The sequence below is a fragment of the Octopus sinensis genome, linkage group LG4, assembly GCF_006345805.1.
Source record: "Octopus sinensis linkage group LG4, ASM634580v1, whole genome shotgun sequence".
NCBI lineage: Eukaryota > Metazoa > Mollusca > Cephalopoda > Octopoda > Octopodidae > Octopus > Octopus sinensis.
The window spans coordinates 39,578,335-39,600,103 of NC_043000.1; the positions used below are offsets into that span (position 1 = coordinate 39,578,335).

General features: G+C 38.7%; 1 protein-coding gene across 1 annotated transcript in view; it reads right to left on the reverse strand.

Annotated features, from left to right (window-relative positions):
• The window catches only part of LOC118763177 (zinc finger protein 239-like), a 73,281-nt gene that overhangs the window by 24,921 nt on the left and 26,591 nt on the right, over positions 1-21,769 (reverse strand). The window contains exons 5-6 of the mRNA XM_036502624.1: positions 18,257-18,496; positions 17,795-17,908 (exon numbers count right to left, since the gene is read on the reverse strand). Coding sequence (XP_036358517.1) covers positions 17,795-17,908; positions 18,257-18,496 — 354 coding nt within the window. The remainder of the gene's footprint in view (positions 1-17,794; positions 17,909-18,256; positions 18,497-21,769) is intronic.

The window sequence follows — 21,769 nt, forward strand, 5'->3', positions numbered from 1 at the left end:
ATATATATGCGTATATACAAATATAATTTAGATCTCTTTTAAAGTGAGCACTCATTTACACGGACACGTTTTCCTCTCGCTCATTTTTTCTCTTTCTCCATTTTCCACACCTATTTCATTTCATTCTGTCGATCACCTTTGGTTCAAAATAATCAACTCTTTGCAATTTTCGTCGAATGTCGAAATAGTTTACCTGCTCTTGTTCCATAATTTATGTGTGTCTTCTTCTCTCTTTAAGTTGGAAATATAGACATACATATGTTTGTATATAGAGAAACTACCTATAACAGATAATTTTATACGCTAGAGGAAGCAGCCAAAGCGATGAAAACCACATTTAAGAGCAATTTCCAATTAAATGTGGTTTTCATCGCTTTGGCTGCTTCCTCTAGCGTGTAAAATTAGCTGTTATAGGTAGTTTCTCTTGTGTTTAAATGTACACAACTTTATATTGAGAATATGTTGTCTATTGACTTTTCATATATGCTAGGCCACTGGTAGCGAAATTTCTAAAAAATATTCGCTACCCAATATAATTTACGTATATATATATATATATATATATACATAATACATACATGCGTATATATATATATACACGTATATATGTATATAACATAGATAAACCCTCCTTGGAAAGTACTAGAAAGGATCTGCATAAATTCTTCTCTGACCTGAACCTGTGTACCACATTCGAAATTGTGCACAAAACTTGTACCTTTCTAGACGTAACTCTAAACTTATCAATGTCCCAATACTCCCCTAACCACAAACCTAATCAATATCTTAAATTCATTCCAATCACCACAAATCCACTTTTGATAACATAATCAAGAATATCTCAGACCGTATATCCGACCTCTCTTCCACTGAAGAAATTTTCAATAACCACGCACCATATTACAATCAAGCACTCCCCGCTAGCGGCTTCTCCCAACAAATAAAATACATCTATAACACCAGGCTCAAACAATATATAACTCAATTCACATCTGAAAGACGCACCAACCATCACAATCGCAAGCGACCACACACACTCTCTGATAAAAACCTGGAAGATCTTACACCTAGACAACCCGGACCCCACACGCTTACATTTAACACCATATCAAAAGTTAAAACAGCTAAAACAGCTAACAACAGCAGGTCTCACCAACCTCTCTATTCTCCAAAAATATAGATAGCATTATTTCTAGGCACCCTAAAAAAAGTGGCGGACGCTCTATTCTGTCGTACACAACCCGCTTCTCACTTAACATTTAGAACTTGGCTAAATCCTTCTTTACAATACTAGACTGCAACTTCCCTCGTCAACATAAATATCATTCAATCTTTAATAGATCCACCCTGAAACTATTTTATTTTGCGTCATTGTAAAAATTATAATGTAATTACACAATTCTACAGCCATATACATAGGATCAACCATAATTGTTTAAACAACGATTTGTCGCTCACCTCCATAGTAAATCTACAACACTCGCCAACCCCATACTTCATCTCAAAAATACAAATATACCCTATACTTTGTCATAGTCCATATTAGAATGAGGACTTCCCTACCAAAGTCAACGCTCAACTTGCAAGTTTTGCCTGAAAGAGGCACTTCACATATTAGAGCACAACTCTTCAACACTGCTAAAGAAACATAATGAGGCAATAAGCACATGCAACCACCGCTTTTTTCATACATTCAAATTCTACCACAAATCCAAATGCCTAAATATCCACACAGTATATTTCCACAACACTTCTTATGTAATATCAATAACCATATAAATCTACATTTTAACTCCTAATCCCTATCTAATTCCTCTTTCATACTTGCGGATCACAATCATTTAATTAAATAAGTATATATATATATATATATATATATATATATATATATATATATATATAAGTATGTATGTATATATGTGTGGTGTATGTACATATATATGAGTGTGTGATAATACATATATATATATATATATATATATATATGTACGTATGTATATATGCGTGGTGTATGTACATATATATGTGTGATAATATATATAGATACACGTATGTATGAGTTTGTGTATAAACGTGTATGTGTATGTATGTGTTATATATGTATGTATATGTGTACGTGAGTGAATGTATGTATTATATATGTACATATATATGCATATATATGTCTGTGTGTATGCATATGTATATTTATACGTATGAGGAAATGACCAGAGACCGAGACCTTTGGAAATATTCTGTACGTGAGAAGACCAGGCAGGACAAGTGAGCCCAGCCCACTTATGAATGCCTTTCCTCCCTTGGACACAAAGACCGGTTGAGGCAAGCGAAGTCGATATAGAACCTCATCCGATGACAGACACCCATGCCAACCCTCCATGCTTGCGAAGACATGTTGGGGCAAGCGAAATCGAAATCAAAACCGAATTGAACCAGCCAGGATCCCTGGCCTGGTGGTACGTAAAAAGCACTATCCGACTCGTGGCCGTGGCACGTAAAATACTCCAATGCGACCGTACGACAGGCACCCATGCCAACCCCCTTTGCTTGTGAAGACATGTTGGGGCAAGCGAAATCGAAATCGAATTGAACCAGCCAGGATCCCTGGCCTGGTGGTACGTAAAAAGCACTATCCGACTCGTGGCCGTGGCACGTAAAATACTCCAATGCGACCGTACGACAGGCACCCATGCCAACCCCCTTTGCTTGTGAAGACATGTTGGGGCAAGCGAAATCGAAATCGAATTGAACCAGCCAGGATCCCTGGTCTGGTGGTACGTAAAAAGCACTATCCGACTCGTGGCCGTGGCACGTAAAATACTCCAATGCGACCGTACGACAGGCACCCTTGCCAACCCCCTTTGCTTGTGAAGACATGTTGGGGCAAGCGAAATCGAAATCGAATTGAACCAGCCAGGATCCCTGGTCTGGTGGTACGTAAAAAGCACTATCCGACTCGTGGCCGTGGCACGTAAAATACTCCAATGCGACCGTACGACAGGCACCTTGCCAACCCCCTTTGCTTGTGAAGACATGTTGGGGCAAGCGAAATCGAAATTGAATTGAACCAGCCAGGATCCCTGGTCTGGTGGTACGTAAAAAGCACTATCCGACTCGTGGCCGATGCCAGCACCGCCTCGACTGGCTTCCGTGCCGGTGGCACATAAAATACACCAATCTGACCGTAGCCGTTGCCAGCCCCGCCTGGCACCTGTGCAGGTGGCACGTAAAAAGCACCCACTACACTCACGGAGTGGTTGGCGTTAGGAAGGGCATCCAGCTGTAGAAACATTGCCAAATTAGACTGGAGCCTGGTGCAGCCTTCTGGCTTCCCAGAACCCCGGACGAACCGTCCAACCCATGCTAGCATGGAGAACGGACGTTAAACGACGATGATATATGTGTATGTGTGTATGTATGCATATATGAACATGCAAGCGGGTACATGTGAATATATATGATTATAGGTATAGATATTTTATGTAAGTTCGGCTTTATATATGAATATGTGTATATATATATATATATATATATATGTGTGTGTGTGTGTGTGTGTGTGTGTGTGTGTGTGTATGCATACTTGCCTCTGTGTGTGTATATACACTTGCATATATTTATGCGCGTGTATGAGTCTGAATTTATGTATGCAAGAATTTATATATGCAAAAATACATACAAATGAGAGTGTATATGCGTGAATGCATGTAACGTACAAGAGTTTCTATGCCTATATATATTTCTTGATGTATGTAAATGTCACTATACATGTGTGGATACGTATGCGTTTATACATTTTCACATTTATAAATTCTTTATTTCTTCTACTACTCACCATAAACCTGTGCACTTAAGCAACTTCACTTATATTCTTCATTCCAACTCAATTTTACTACTCCTACCTTCTCTCTACACTTTCTCTGCCCATCCCTTTAGCTCTTCCTTCCTTCCATCATTTTATCCTGACCACTTGCTAGCACATCTCTTTCGTCATTTCTTTATTGTCTCTCTCCGTTTTTCTGTCTTCCTTTTTTCTCACTTTCAGTTTTTGATTTGACCTTACAAACACAATCCCAACTTTTAAGTCACTTCAAAGAAAAAAAACCTCGATCGAATAACACCGTTTACAAGACTCTGTGCTTCGAATGACCAATTATAATCACCATTGGAACTAACTCAGAAGGTACAGGAAACTTATACATGCACCATTCTGCTTAAATAATGGAACTGCAGATACAATATCCTTATGTATCTCACATCTGTTTTCATTCCTCTACTTCACTCTGTATTTCATATCTTCCCTAAAATAACTATTACTTAAACATTTTCTCCCACCGTCTCTGATGAAGGGATATATAGAATATCCCGGAAACAGCTGTAAGACCTCCTCTATATAAATGTTCTGAAAATTATTCTCAGTCTTGAATTTTTTATCCCATTCTGTTAATTTTTATATATGTAGTGATGTGTATATATATATATATATATATATATATATATATATATACATATGTACACACATACACATACACACGCGCGCACACACATGCACACGCACGCACGCACACATACACACACACACAAACAAATAAACACAAACACATACACACACATATACATACATACATACATACATATATATATATATATATATATATATTATATATATATATATATATATATATATATATATATATATAATATATATATATATATATATGCAGCAATAATATCCAAGGATCAAGTTTCATGGAGTTAGTAATTCTTGAGCAGTCTGGAGAAGGTGCAAAGAACAACATTGAGGAACAATCATGTTTTATTGACGTAGAACGATATAAACCTTTCCTATATTAGAACAACAGATAAGTGTGCTTCTACTGGGAGACTTCATTCTGCTAAGTGTCGGATGCCCCGAAGGCCTTTCTCTCCCAAGTATGGCGCGTTGCGAACAAGGACAGTTGAAGTCTTTCCTGAAGCTCATCAACACTTTGTACATGGAGCAAATAGTATTCCAACCAACCAGGACATGTAATATACTGGATGTCTAATTCACAAATAATATGGATCTCATCCATATTGTGAAAGTGAGACCAATGCTACTCTCGGATCCCAACATGTTAGAGCTGACAATGTACGGACCCAAGGAAACCATGGACATGCAGCCTACAAGAAACTCAGAATCTTTCCAGTTTGAACTTCCATAAGACAAACTAGAAACAAATTGAGAAAGAGATCCCCAAACAAAACTGGATTAAATATCTCTCCTCACCGGACATCGACATGAATCTTCAGCATTTCATGTCTGTAATGTAAGCCATATGCTTCAAATGTGTCCCGGAGAGTAAGGCCATTGTACACGTGAACAAAATGCCCACGGAGAGGAAAGTTCTTATGAGACGGCGTACAAAAATTTCAAATCACCTAACCAAACAAATTGAAAGTAGGGAAAAATACAAGTGCGGCAGATTCAAAAACATTTGCAACTCTCCCATGAAAAAGAAGGGGCAGACAAAAAAGGGTAGGTTATAGACAATATAAAATCTAATCCCAGAGCATTCTATAATTTTGCCAAATAAGCACCTTCAGTGCACCGCAGAGTAGGGCCACTCCTAGAAAAAATGGTTCACTCACAGGAAAGCCAATGAGGATATGTGAAATATTTAATGAGCAATTCAAAATTGTTTTCACTCCAGCCGTAGGACTCTTCCAAGTCGCCAACTCAGCTGACGTTTTCGCCACTGCAGATATAAAAACAGAGGCAGTGATGATTGATTACATCAATATAAAAAAAAGACGATGTAATAAGGGCTATAGATGAGAGGGAACTGAACTCAGCTACTGGCACTGATTGATTCGCAGGAATCCTAAAACCGTTTAAGCGAGTACTAGCTAGATCACTGCAGTCTCTCTTCTTCTAGAGCTTCCTTGCAAGTGACAAACTTACATGCAAGCTGAAGGAAGGGAAAATATGCCCCATTGAAAAAGGAGGTAGCACAGCAGAAACCAAAAATCTACACACCTATCTCTGTGACCTCGCTCATCAGCAAAGTCATGAAGCAAATAAAAGAAAACTAATCACCTTTATTGAGGAGAATGACTTGCTGACTGACACCCAACATGGTTTCCAGTCAAGAAGAAGATACCTAACACAGCTCTTACAACATTCTGACTAGGTGTTGAAACAACTCCTCAAGCGCTCAAACGTGGATGTGATATATCTCGACTCTGCAAAGGCTTTCGACAAAGTTGGTCATGGGATGATATGTCACAAACTGTGTGATCTTGGAATACTCAGGAAACTGGGAGAACGGCTGCATGACTTTCTGAGAGATAGAAGTCAAGCAGTAGTAGCCAATGTGGCCACCTCTAATGACACGCAAATAGTGAGCGGTGCTCCCAAGGTACTGTTTTGGGACCACTACTGTGTATAATGTCCCTCTCAGATATGCCTTCAGCTACACAGCAAGCCCCGATCACAACTTATGACGATGATACAAAAGTGTCACAGAGGTGATACAGAACGCTGAAGACGCTATGCACCTACAACGTGTGTTAGATGAAATATATAAGGGGACTTAGAAGAATAACATGCAGTTTAATTCTGACAGGTTTCAAGCCCTATTCTCACGCAACACTAAATGCAATGCAATTAAATACACTGGACCTAGAGGGATTGCAGTCCCGCAGACAACGTCAGTGCAAGGGCAGGGCTTTTACTTGATTAATGACGTATCGTTCCCTGTGACAATTGCTAAGTTTGGCAATGGAATGCAGGCGGCTGACCAGATGGATTCTTAGATCGTTTAAAATGAGAGATCAGAAAACCATGATGGGCATCTGGAGGATACTTGTCTTAAAACGTTTTGACTACTGCTCCCAGAAATGGTCACCAACCAGTGTAATATTTATTGCAGAACTTGAGGCAATCCAATGAAGCTACACGAAGATAGCTTCTATGCAGCAAATAAACTATCAGGTAAGATTCAAGAGATTGAGATTCTATTCCCTGAAACGTTGACGGTAAAGATATGCCGTAATGTACATCTGGAGGGACTTGTCCCAAACTTCAGCATTGAGAGTTACACTAACGCTAGAAAAGGGCGTCACTGCATAGTGCCAAGGGGTCCAACTGTGACATCAAAATATAGGACAAGATATTGCAACAGCCTATGTTTTAAAGGCCCGCAGCCCTTCAATATACTCCCTATAATCCTGAGAGAGATGCATGGAGTGGATGTAAGTGTCTTCAAAAGGAATCTAAATCTCTTACTGTCAAGAGTCCCAAAAAAGCCAACTTCACAGCAGGAATTACAAGGGAAGGCAGCAGCGACAAATTACCCCATGCACCAAATATTAAGTTCTAAAATGAATTAGTGAAGTAAAATTATGCAGCAACAACAAATGGCGGAGCTCCAGAATGGCCACAGCTCGAAGGCTGACATTTGTTCCAATTTCAATTAAATTCATATCGAATTTCGATAAGCAGGTAAACTGCTTTAGAGCTTTCGCCTAGCAGCTGAGTTTGATATGTATGCGAATAAAAATCCGAAATTAGGGAATGGAGGGGATATAATCCCGGTTACATATGTTTCATAGCTACCAGAAGCACGTGTCCTCCACGTGTGAACTTGGAGTCGCTCAATTGCAATGTAAACTTCCTTTGAGTAAGTTCGATCCGACGAGTAGATAGCAGGTTGCCCCATGTTTGGGCAATTTCTTCCTCCGAGATTCTTCTAGCCATGAAATATATATAGCCTGGATTTTATCTAATCTATTTCCAAATTATATATATTATATATATATATATATATATATTATATATATATATATATATATATATATATATGTGTGTGTGTGGTGTGTGTGTGTGTGTGTGTGTGGTGTGTGTGTGTGTTTTGCGTATGTACATATATGTATATATATAAATATATATATTTATATGCATATGTATACATATAGACACATACATAAAAACACTCATGCACATACACACACACACACACACACATATATATATAAAGGAATACAAAAATAGAACAAGAACGCAAAACATCCAGACTGATGATACAAAAGAGAGAGAAGAAAAAACACTGACGGGTCATTCGAATTTTTCTTTCCTCAGTCGAGTTTCAAATTATCTTTGCAATTTCGGCTGGTTATACGAGATTGCTCCAATATGGCCTGCCCCAAGGGAAAACTAAGCTAAGAGCATTAGATTCCTTGGAAGAAAGCAGCGATTGTATACGTAAACAAGGACGGAAATAAACGGCGAAATGTTACACCAATGCAAATGCAATTAACAGGACATAACAACAGGTGTCTTTTGACTGAGGAAGTGAAGCCTTACGGCAGGGATACAAGAGATGACAGGCATGAGGAGGAATATAGATGTTGCACGGATGGTAGTCGAACCAAGAAAGAAACACCGAACACCGGTGACGTGGAGAGAGAGGAGAGAGGTAGAGACAGAGAGACAGAAGAATTTGGGAGGGACGAGAAAAAAGAAAAGGAACAGAGTGAAATGAAAGAGGAGGGAAGGTGAGAATGAAGAGAAAGCCAGGAAATGTGAGAGAGGGGGAGCGAAAGAAAGAAAGAATAAGAGCCGTACAAAATCCATATGTATGTATGTATATATATATATATATATATATATATATATATATAATATATATATATATATATATATATATATAGATAGATAGATAGATAGATAGATAGATAGATAGATAGATAGATAGATAGATAGATATACATACATACATTCTTTGAAACTTTTTGCAATCGGCCCTTTCAATAAATTCTAAAATTTACACTCTTACTCGATATTTTTGTAATCATGGTTTAAATATACGGGGAACCGAATGTGTCATTTGTTTTCATTTATAAGTTGAAGATACATTTTAGACGAGCTGCTGGTGTTTTGTTGGAAATTTGGCTGCATTCCTTTGTTTCAGTTTTCCTTGTTCTCCTTTCACACTGTAACATACTTAACAAACAAGTATATAAAATTTCAGAACGTTATTCAAAGGGTGAAAATAGATTTAAATAATGAATAGAAATATATGTATCGTTGGTAGGTCGGTTCAAAGAGTTAGAAATTTCTATTGAAAATATCTTAATCATTTTGCATGCTAACATTTTTTCTTTTCTTTTTTTTTGTCACTCTGACATACATAAGAAACAAGGAAGAAATGAGGTCAATTATGTAAATTATTTTAATACTGTCTGAACTCAGACAGGCTCTATACACTTACACATGAACACATCCTTAGCCCCTGTCCCCACACATTCTCACATATAAACACACACACGCACCTTCGTTTTGGGATCACCAATACTTTATTATATCCCATTCTTTCCATCTCTTTTGTTACAACCAGTCCCCATGATTGACCGCTAAATCCAAAAGTTTTTTTAAAATTCTGTTTAATTTCTTCTTTTCTGTTGAAGAGCGTACGCGCGAAACATATAAGACTTTGTCACTTTCCCGAGCATCAAATTAATACACTTCTTTGTTGTTCATACACCCGTCTACGTGTTTTTTTCTATAAGTATTGACTATCTATCTTTTAAACTATCTATCTATCTATGTATGTGTGTTTGTATGTCTGTGCGTGTATGCATATATATATATATATATATATATATATATATATATATATGGGGTCGAAAGCAATTTTGACTCTATGGACCCAATCAGCCAAAGATCTGGTCTTTCCAGATTTTCTAAAGATGGCCGATTCTAGGTATCCGGTGACACTTGAGGGACGCCCCATCCCCTAGTATCACCTGTGCCTGGAATCGGGGCACATTAGTAAGAAGTGCCCCAACAACCATGCAAAGGTTCTGGAAAAATTAATAGAGGAGGATGTTTTTCCTCCAACGGAGCCTCATGAGCATATAAAGGAGGGAGATGTAGAAAAAGTCGAGGAGGAGGTAATCCCCTCAAAAGGAAAAAAAGGTGGACAACAGTGGTTGCCCACTGATGGATCCCGTGGCGGCGGGAGGGAAGGAGGGACATACGGACAAAACGGAGGAACCACGCTCTCCCGACGCGAAAAAGGGGGGGGAAAGAAAGAAAAACGGGGCATCGCCGGCGGTTGCTGGTGCACCGGCGGCATGTTCCGAAACCCCTTCGGTGGAACGTGAGCCACCGGAACGAGAGGCTCTGTCAGCGGGAATTGTGCCACTGACAGAGCGGGCTGAGACCCCTACCCGTGAGGAGAACGTGAAACCCGTCGTTTTCTATCTCAGGGAAGGGCCTGTCGAGAAGTGCTTGGACGGTCTTTCAGGCCGAGGACGATTGGATTCGGTTTGTATAGACTGTCCAGACTGGCCTCCGCAGGTGGCTGCGGACGTCGTGAGTCAGAAGGAACTGTTCGAGGTCATGGTGACCTGTAATAAGACAGATTTTGCTTTCCTCTTTCCGGGTCCCGACCTGCCGATGCAGGCTTTCCTGCAGGCGGCGTGTCATTTGCTTGATTGATCTTATAGATTGTGTGTATATTGAATAATTTATTATATATATTTGTAATGGACTATTAAGTTCAATAATTGTCGTTTTTGATGGAAAAAGAAAAGAACAATGTTTTAGAGAAGCGGAAAATCGGCGGGCGTTTTCTGCCTTCTCTCATCAATATCATCCTTGTTTCATTATTCACCTCATCAATGTACAAGTCCAGCGCGCAAGCTACTCTTTGTAATGCCTTTATGGCAAATCTTAATGAAATAAAGTAGGTGCTTATCAACCACATGGTTCTGGGTTCAGTCCCACTGCGTGGAACCTTGGGCAAGTGTCTTCTACTATAGTCTCGGGTCGACCAAAGGCTTTTGAGTAGATATGGTAGACGGAAATTGAAAGAAACCCGTCGTAATTATATATATTGGTAAAAACGGTAAGATAACAAAAGAAAGAAAGAGACCTCAATATTATGTAAATAGAGGAATTTATCTGTAAAAATAATATGTGACAATTACTCGGTAGCCAAGATAAAACTCTGAGTTTCAGATGCCGAGGTGGAAATCCACACCACCATCACTTCAGTTATCTGGTGTGGATTTCCACCTCGGCATCTGAAACTCAGAGTTTTATCTTGGCTACCGAGTAATTGTCACATATTATTTTTACAGATATATATTATATATATATATACACATGTATGTATGTGTATACATGTTTGTGTGTCTATGCTTGTCCACCCAACAACGCTTGACAACCGATGCTGGTGTGTCTACGTTACCGTAATATTAACGATTTGGCTAAAGAGACCGATAGAATTAGTACTAGGCTTACAAAGAATAAGTTCTAGGATTGATTTCCGCGACTAAAAGCGGTGCCTCAGCATGGCCACACTTCAATGACTGAAAAAAGGAAAATGATATATAGGTGCACCTGCGTGTATGTATATGTGTGCGCCCGTATTGTATAAGGAATTCAAAACAGGTTGCCCCTGGGAGCTCCTCTATGCTGATGACCTGGCTCTCATAGCAGAATCACTACCGGAACTAGAAAAGAAATTTCGGTTGTGGAAGCAAGGTTTAGAATCAAAGGGCCTTAGAGTAAATGTAGCAAAGACCAAAGTTATAGTAAGCAGAAAGGCGAACTCATCACACACCCCCTCGGGCAGGTGGCCCTGCTCGATCTGTAGGAATGGTGTAGGTAGAAACTCCATAAGATGTACCCTGTGTAAGCTATGGACGCATAAGAGGTGCAGCAACATCAAAGGGAAATTAACTGATAAGATAGCTTTCATGTGCGGCAGATCCACAGGGACAATAGACACCACAGATACACAGTAAACAGATTCCATCACACTCCAGGGGGAGAAACTAGAAGTAGTTGATAGTTTCTACTACCTAGGTGACCAAGTTAGTAGCGCGGGTGGATGCTCAGAGAGTGTTACCAGTAGAATACGAATAGCCTGGGCAAAGTTTAGAAAGCTCCTACCCCTACTGGCGACAAAGGGTCTCTCGCTCAGAGTGAAAGGTAGATTGTATGATGCATGTGTGCGAACCACCATGCTTCCCGGTAGTGAAACATGGGCTGTGACTTCAGAGGATATGCGTAGACTTGAAAGAAATGAAGCTAACATGATCCACTGGATGTGTAATGTCAGTGTGCACTCACGACAGAGTGTAAACACCCTGAGAGAAATGCTGGACATAAGAAGCATCAGATGTGGTGTGCAAGAGTGACGCTTGCGATGGTATGGTCATGTACTGCGGATGGATGAGGAGAGATGTGTGAAGAATTGCCGCTCCCAAAGAGTTGAAGGTATCGGGGGAGAGGTAGATCCATGAAGACATGGGATGAGGTAGTCAAGCATGACCTTAGAACGTTGGGCCTCACAGAGGCAATGACAAATGACCGAGATCTCTGGAGATATGCTGTGACTGCAAAGACCCGGGGTGCTTCCTGCACCAGTTCCGCATAGCCCCAGCCCATTCAAAGTACCTTGGATTTCAGAACAACCTGCTGTGCTTGAGGAGACCTATTGAGTCAAGTACATGAATGTCGAAATAAATATCAAATGGAAATAGCAGTTGTGATACCTGTGCCGGTGGTATGTAAAAAGCACCATTCGAACATGGCTGATGCCAGCGCCGCCTTCACTGGCTTCTGTGGCGGTGGCACATAAAAAGCACCATCTGAAAGTGGCCGATGCCAGCGCCGCCTTGACTGGCTTCTGTGCCGGTGGCACGTAAAAAGCACCCACTACACTCACGGAGTGGTTGGCATTAGGAAAGGCATCCAGCTGTAGAAACACTGCCAGATCAGACTGGAGCCTGGTGCAGCCTCCTGGTTTCCCAGACCCCGGTCGAACAATCCAACCCGTACTAGCACGGAAAACGGATGTTAAACGATGATGATGATATATATATATATATATACAATACAGGCGCAGATACACACACACACACACACATAACCGTGGCTGTGTGGTAAGATAATTGCTTCCTATAAGTATGGTCCCGGGTTCAGTCTCGCTGATACATATGAATAAAAACAGACAGATGAGGGCGTGCACCAGAAATGCATTATTAGTTTGATGCATGGTGAAAGGAGAGAGTTTGACATTTGGAGAATAGATCCCCAAAACGTTTCCGTAGATGACATCAACGAACGACTCCTCAACCGAATCAAAAGTCAAACCGATGCTGAAAGTGCATTTGAAGAGTTCAGAATTTTATGTTACTGGAATAAAGGAATAAACAAACTTATAACTGACATGCATATATATACATACATATATATATTGTTCCTGAGCATCTGCCACATACAAAAACCATCTTCCTAGTTAGCCTTCCTTTGACATTGCTGCACCTCTTATGTGTCCATAGCTTACACTTGGTGCATCTTATAGAGTTTCTACCTACACCTTTTCTACAGATCGAGCAGGGCCATCTACCTGAAGGCGTTTGTGATTTGTCTACCTTCCTACTGATTACGACTTTGGTTTTAGCTAGATTGACTCTGAGGCCCTTCGATTCTAATCCTTGTTTCCACACCTGAAACTTCTCCAGTTCTGATAGCGACTCAGCAATTAGAGCAAGGTCATCAGCATAGAGGAGCTCCCAAGGGCATCCTGTCTTGAATTCCCCCGTTATTGCCTGGAGGACTATGATAAATAGGAGGGGGCTGAGTACTGAGCCTTGGTGGACCCCTACCTCTACCCGGAATTCTTCACTGTACTCGTTTCCAACCCTCACCCTACAAGCAGCATCCCTATACATGGCCCGCACAGCTCTCACTAACCATTCATCTATCCCTAGTTTCCTCATTGCCCACCAGATAAGGGATCGGGGGACCCTGTCGAAGGCTTTCTCCATGTCAACAAAAGCCAGGTACAGGGGCTTATCTTTAGAGTAAGAATAGCTTGGGCAAAGTTCAGAGAGCTCTTACCTTTGCTGGTGACAAAAGGCCTCTCGCACAGAGTGAAAGGCAGACTGTATGATGCGTGTGTACGAACAGCCATGCTACATGGCAGTGAAACATGGGCCGTGACTGCTGAGGATATGCGTAAGCTCGCAAGAAATGAAGCCAGTATGCTCCGATGGATGTGTAATGTCAGTACTCATACTCGGCAGAGTGTAAGTACCTTGAGAAAAAAGCTGGACCTAAGAAGCATCAGTTGTGGTGTGCAAGAGAGACGTTTGCGCTGGTATGGTCATGTGGCGAGAATGGATGAAGATAGTTGTGTGAAAAAGTGCCACACCCTAGCTGTTGAGGGAACCTGTGGAAGAGGCAGACCCAGGAAAACCTGGGACGAGGTGGTGAAGCACGACCTTCGAACTTTAGGTCTCACTGAGGAAATGACTAGAGACCGAGACCTCTGGGAGTGTGCTGTGTGCGAGAAGACCCGGCATGACAAGTGACTGGGCCTGATGAAGCCTTCTGGCTTCACAGACCCCAGTAGAACCGTCCAACCCATGCTAGCATGGAAAACGGACGCTAAACGATGATGATGATATAGTTATCGCCATACTAATATGGCATTCTTAAAAATAAGAATAAAGCTGTTGCTGATTAGCTCCATGAAGCCATCGCCTCAAGCTAGCTACTTGACACACAAACTGCGTCCGTTATTAAACCTTCAAACAGGGGAGGTCAGCCGCTTCAACCTGCTAGTCCGACAGCTAGACATGTTTCAGGGTTGTTGCCCCTTCTCAATGCAGCGTAGTCAGACCTGCAGGTGTCGCTACTGTCATCTACGGAAACGTTTTGGGGATCTATATATCTACATACTTATATTTATATATATTTACATGTAAATAAATGTGTGTATATGTATATCTATCTATATATATATACATATATATACAAACACACACACACACACATTTGATGGGCATGTTTCAGTTTCTGTCTACCAAATCCACTCACAAGGCCATTTAATAAGATATTGTTTATTGACCTCCTTGTAACATGTCTTAGAGACATGCTTGTATTCACATACGAATGTAACTATAGAAATGTGACAATTAATAACAACAAAAATAGGCATTTTAAACCTGTCAAAAGCAGGTTTAATTTTGTAGGTTTTAGCCACAGCAACAATTGATTTATTGTGAATTAATATTTTAGGTTTTTCCTTATAATTGCTTGACACTAACATTTTTACACGCCTCTTACAGCATGATGTAATATGGTTTACTGTTAAAATTCCCTCTGTATGAAGCAAAAAAAAATCACCAATCCGTAAGTCTAGATTTATTTATACAACAAAGAAAAGCTTTCCAACATTATATACTACATTGCTCTACCTATATCTACATTATTGAGATACTGTACATCTGTGATTTTTAATATCAATAATTTCTCTGATCTGAAATTGTGAGTTCTCTCAACATTTTGTAGATTATTATTGGAAACGAGGGCATCCATTCATAGAAACCATTCCACAGCAGAGAGTAGAGTTTGGCACAGTCGTCTGGTTTGTCGGCTTCTATCAAACAATCCAACCCATACCGGCAGGGAAAACAGATGGTTAATAACGATGGTGATGAGGACCAGGAAGAGAAAGAAGAGGGTGTTTTCCTTAGATATTAGAAACACACACATGTCCTATTCTTTTGAACTTTTACTTTACAATGTTGTAAGGGCCAGAGGTTTCTGTAGTCAGGCTCCCTTTCTGCTGCCAAATGCCATCTGTTGCAAGTCAAATAATAAATCTCCCAGTCTCTGAAGCAAAAGACAGACCTAACACAGTTATATGGAGGACTGGAAGCCAAAGACACCACCTCAAAGGATCCTCTATTCACAAAGGTTGTGCAGTATGCCAGTACATGTGAAGGAACCGAGACATGGTTACAACGTGCAATGCAAGTAAACGACCCCTGTGAATATTAAGGGAGTCAAAGGGATATACGAACTCACTCGCACACAGATGCAACTGTGTGCATTTACGTGTATATATGACGGGAAAATAGAAATGTTTTTGGAATTATTTATTCTACATCAGTTGTGTTTTATTTTCTGATTGCAATTACAAAGATTTACGTGTTATGTAGACATGTAAGGAATGTCCCATTAGAAACAGTTTTCATAAGAAAATACATTTGAGTGAAGTGTTACATTTAGGTATTAATCAGGAGCATCACTGATAGTCCTTGAGAAGGGGTCCAAGAGCTATAAACACATTTTTGTGCAGATGTCTGTATATCAGCAGTCATATATAGTTCATAAGTATACATAAATGAACAAACATATATCCACACAAAGTTTATTCATAAGCAGAACTACATACACAGACTCAGAGTAACAGCAAAAAAGGCGAAAGAAGAAACGCACTCAACACCAAAGCTGAAGACACCTCCGAAAGGGGGAGGGGGCACTACGTCCAAAACGGTAGAGGAGTGGGGCCCGAAACCAGACGCGGTTCCACCTGAAGATATCTTTAGGAGCTGTTGAAGTAGCAACATGGATGGGAATATTATGGTAGTTAAAAGGTGTTTATAACATATTCTACCTACTACAGGCAAATTCACTTCAGTTACCATAGAGAAAACATTCTCTCTTAAGATAAAATATGTGTAAAATCACCATATCTGTCAAGTGCTCCCACCTACCATTTTTCCAGACATCGATGTTTCTATTTAGTCAGAATCAATAGAAAATACCGAAGAGGGACAACTCTGGACATATTTGATCAAACCGTGGCTGTAACTAAAATAGTCGACATTGACTCATTTGCGCCAGCAGACAGAAAACTATGCTATTGAAATATATTATCTTTTAATGAACGTTTTGTAAATCACATTGTCACTGATAAAATTCCTTACATATTTGAATACACACACAGGGAGAGCTAAATGCTTTACACAGAAGGAGAAAGAGTGTGGGAAATAGATAGTTTTTCGTGAGGAAAGTGAAAAATAAAAGAGACAAACAGAGTGTTTTTTTGTTGCCATGAAAGATTTTGTACCTTCAAATATCATGGAAAACTTTCAGACTTCGTATGTTGAGGTACTTTTTCACAATGAATGCCAGTTTGTGATTAATTTATTCCAGAAATCTTTTTGAAAGAATTTAAGTATTTTGATGAAGTTTGATCCAATTTACCCAATTAGAAAACAGGATTTGTACATGATAGCTGTTATAAAATGAAAGCAATGCGTGAGAGATAATACATATACTGAGAGAGTGAGAAACATAAAAAGTATGGTAAATAGTAGAGAGAGACACCAACGCTGATAGATAGGGAGTAGATAAAAAAGTTGAGTCATTTCTCATACACAAGATTATATATTTTATTATTATTATTTATGGATGAGTTCCTCTTTGAGATGATAATTATCTTTTTTTTTTTTTTACTATTATTTATGGACGATCATGGGTTCAGTTTGCAATTTAGTACATTATAAAAACTGGCACACAGAGTGTTCTGGCTAAATTTCACAATATTTTATATCTTCGGTTTTCAGAAAAAACAAATTTATTTGTTGGTGAAGAGTCAATTTTGAGGCAGAGCATAAAGATTAACATTGTAGTCAAAATAAAATTAGTTAACAGGACTGGAAGCCAGCTGAATAATATAAGAGAGTTACCTGTATCATTATGATATGCACTGGGTATAAAAAATGCTGCTCAATACTTTCTGAACACTGTAAAAGATGTAAGACTTGGTATGCACGGCAGCAACAGAGACTACAAATCATGACCAGTGTGTGAATATGCTTGTGTTTGGTTCAGTTACTATTTGATAGAATGATTTACCAGAAACATCACAATGATATGGCTTCTCTCATATATGAGTACGTTTGTGTGTAGATAAACTAAAACTTTGAGAAAATGATTTACCACAGATCCTACAGTCATATGGCTTCTCTCCTGTATGAATACGTATGTGTTTCTTTAAGGCATCACTTACAGAGAATGATTTACCACAAATATCACAGCCATATGGCTTCTCGCCTGTATGAATATGTTTGTGCTTAGTTAAAGCACTATTTTGAGAGAATGATACACCACAAATATCACAGTGGTATGGCTTCTCTCCTGTATGAATACGTTTGTGCGTAGATAAATTGAAACTTTGAGAAAATGATTTACCACAGATCCCACAGTGATATGGTTTCTCTCCTGTATGAATACGTATATGTTTCTTTAAGGTATTACTTAGAGAGAATGATTTACCACAGACATCACAATGATATGGTTTCTCTCCCGTATGAATACGTTTGTGTGTAGTTAAGTGAATACGTTGAGTGAATGATTCACCACAGATATCACAATGATATGATCTCTCTCCTGTATGAGTACGTTTGTGCACAGCAACAGCATTTCTTAAAGAAAATGATTTACCACAGACATCACAATGATATGGTTTCTCTCCAGTATGAATATGTTTGTGACTAGATAAGATACTACTGCTAGAGAATGATTTACCACAGATATTACAATGATATGGTTTCCCTCCAGTATGAATATACTTGTGTCTAGATAAGTTACTACTCATAGAGAATGATTTACCACAGATATCACATTGATATGGCTTCTCTCCTGTATGAGAACGTTTGTGCAAAATCAGGTTACATTTTCGAGAGAAGGACTTTGCACAGATATCACAGTCATATGAGGTCATCTCTTTTATCATGTGTTCAAGTGAAATAAATTCTTTAATTTTCTCACTTTTCTCCATTACTTTTCCTCTCAAAATCCAAGTCAATATATTTTTCTTGTTTTTGTTTTTATACTTTATTCCTTACACACACTTCTACTGCTGTATTTCTGTCCAGTGTTACTTTTGTTTAGCAACACTTCTATAAATTTATCCAACTTTAATCAGCACACAGTCTTATCTTCTTGAACACTCCAGTCAGCAATGTTCAGAAATTTTGCTAATATTATTTCAGAGCAAATATTTCACAGGAATAATTAAAATATGGTAGATATTGAGGATGCTTCTTCTGTATTCTGATGTTCTGAAATTATAGAGAAACAACAGTGTCAAATGTAAAGGCTACTTAAAAAATGCAGATTCATTTCTATTGAGACAAACTGTAGAAACAAACATTTACCTTAACAACTGAGCTGGATGCCAACAGTTCTATAAAGAACTGCTGATCTCTCAAAGTAGATGGAACAAGTGGAAGAAGATATGAGTGGAAGTGCTTTGGGGAGTCTGTCTTCTTCTATAGCCCCAGGCTGACCAAAGACTTTTGAGTGGATTTGGTGTACACACACACACACACCACAAGCATAGATGGCAGGAGGTACTTGTCATCCAGTTGTAGGCTATTGGTGTAGGGAATATGTGTTTTTTGTGGGATCTGGGGGTGACAAACAGAGGGTTTGCCCCATGTGTTTGTCTCCCTATAACTGCTTGACAATCAGTGTTGGTGTAGTATTTAGTTCTCTGTAACTTACCGGTTCAGCAAAAGGCACCAACAGAATAAGTACTAGGCTAAAAAAATATGTCCTGATGTCGATTTGTTCGAAGTGGCTGAAACAAGTAGAAGATTAATCCAACATTGTCGCCTTTCTTCTTGATGAACATCCATCGCCCTTCTATAGTCTGTCTATGGATGACAGTTTAACAATTTGACAATTCAATGGGTATACAAGTGGCTGAGACCCACACAGGAACACTCCAATCGAATATCAAACGGGTTTCATCAAATATTCTTATATGACTGTCGTCACCTCCGGGTTCCATCATGAAATACACATTTTAAAGGACAATTTACTTTCATAGAATATAGATTTTTATTTAGCAACAGATTATTACAGGAATAAACTAAAGAAAAATTAAAGTATAAAAGATCAAACCCCTCCCCACCCATCTTTTACTCAATAATCCAGTCCCACTTTTTTCGTCTCCTTTGTTTCATTGGTCGAGTATTTCCATTTTTTCTTCCGATAATTTCATCTTTCATGCTTTAAAATGTTCTCTTTCATCTCTTTCTCTAAAAATATGTTACCAAATAAGAATTTATGTAATATAAGCAAAAACGAAATCCTCCATTTACGACAGTATACTACATTATACCCAAAAACTGGAATGGTGTTCAGTGTCTTAAAAGCAGATGGAAATCAGATTTTCATAACTTTTTCATGAAAGGCTTCCTCATCGCCATCATTTTCAAATGCAAGATGAATGATAATTTTTTTAAATTCCCCTCAAAATGAATAATATCCAGCTTATGTGGATGAGCTAATCCGACACTCCGCCTTATTTTTCAGCAGCATTTTAAATTTACAAGTATGAGGAAATAAAGTCGACTTGTATAAATTATCCATCACCTCCATTCAATTGTACTTTTCTTTTCACAATAAATTCCTACGTAATCCTTATCTACACAATCTGAAACATACTTTCAGAAAATTTCATTTCAGATTACCCATTTTTGAGAAAGTTATGAGGAAACAAATTACTAGTTGGTTGGGCACACATCGGTAGTAATACAGAGAAACAATCGATAAATTAAAATAAAGTATTGGTTTCCAAATATCTCAGTGGTTGGTGTATTTAAGAATATTCCTCAAACTAAAACACAACAAACTAACCAGGCAACGATACAGAAGGTAGCTTTTATAGCTGGAAATAGCAGCCAAATGTCGAATAAATAGTGGATATCTCGCTTCCATACCTAGAAATATCAACCAAATATCGCACAAAGCATAGAATATCTCTTTCGTAGATAGAAATAGCAGCCAAATCCCGCACAAATCAAAGAAGTCTTGTTAGTTGTCGGAGCACTGCATCCTTCAAAACTTCCATGCTTCCTGAGATTCGCCTACACTACACCTGATTTTCTCCCCTCCATACACACGCAAGCATCTATCTGACTCATACACTGTTCACTTCGCACACATTTGTACATTACTGCATATACTTTATACGCACTTTTGACAAGTTATGAGGCACCTGAGCACTGAATACAATAATTTCATTATTTTTTATTATTCAAAGAAACGTAGAAAAGACACAAAGAATCGAGGCGCCAAAAACCGAAAGTCTACAGAATTAAAAACATTGAATATTTTCATTGTTTAATACTTACGGAAATATTTCGTAAAGGATAGTGTTGTTGTGTGTGTGGTAGTACGTATTTTAAGTATAATAAATGTATTCTTCTATTATTGTCAGCTGATTGAGAGAAATTCATGCAGAGGACATTTAACGGATGTCAACATCAAGTAAGAGGCACGTTCAATGCGCATGCGTATCTCCACTCTTGCAGCAAATTCGAATTATCTCCCTTTATCTAACAGTTTAAAGCTTTTGATTTTTAAGTTTTCACGTTAGAAACAATTAATCCATCCATTGTGGCTTCGTTTTCTGAAGTGTTCTTTACAGTTTGTTAACTTTTCTTGACGCCAACCTCTCCCCCGCCTCTTCAAGCATAGAGTAACATGGCTTGCTGTCGATATCCCTTCTATATGAAATAGAAAAATCACCAATTAGGCTAGATTTTTCCCTTCGTGAAAACAAACACAATTGTTGTTGATAACAGTTTTCCAGCACTATATCTTACATCGTTCCATCTTTATTCTTTTATTTGTTTCAGCCATTTGACTGTAGCCATGCTCCAGCACACCTTGAGATAACTTACTTCTGTGATAATTATAATACAAATGATTTCTTCCGGATTTTGAATTTATTTTGTATGCTTTGTATGTTTACCCATAAGAGATTTTTTTAAAATAACATTTTTAGTATCAACACTGCAAGGTTAAATAAATTGCAGTCAAATTCACATCTTTTGAAGTAATCCAAATTTTATTCCCTAAATACAAAGGGTTATTGTGGAATTCCTTTCAGATTTATAC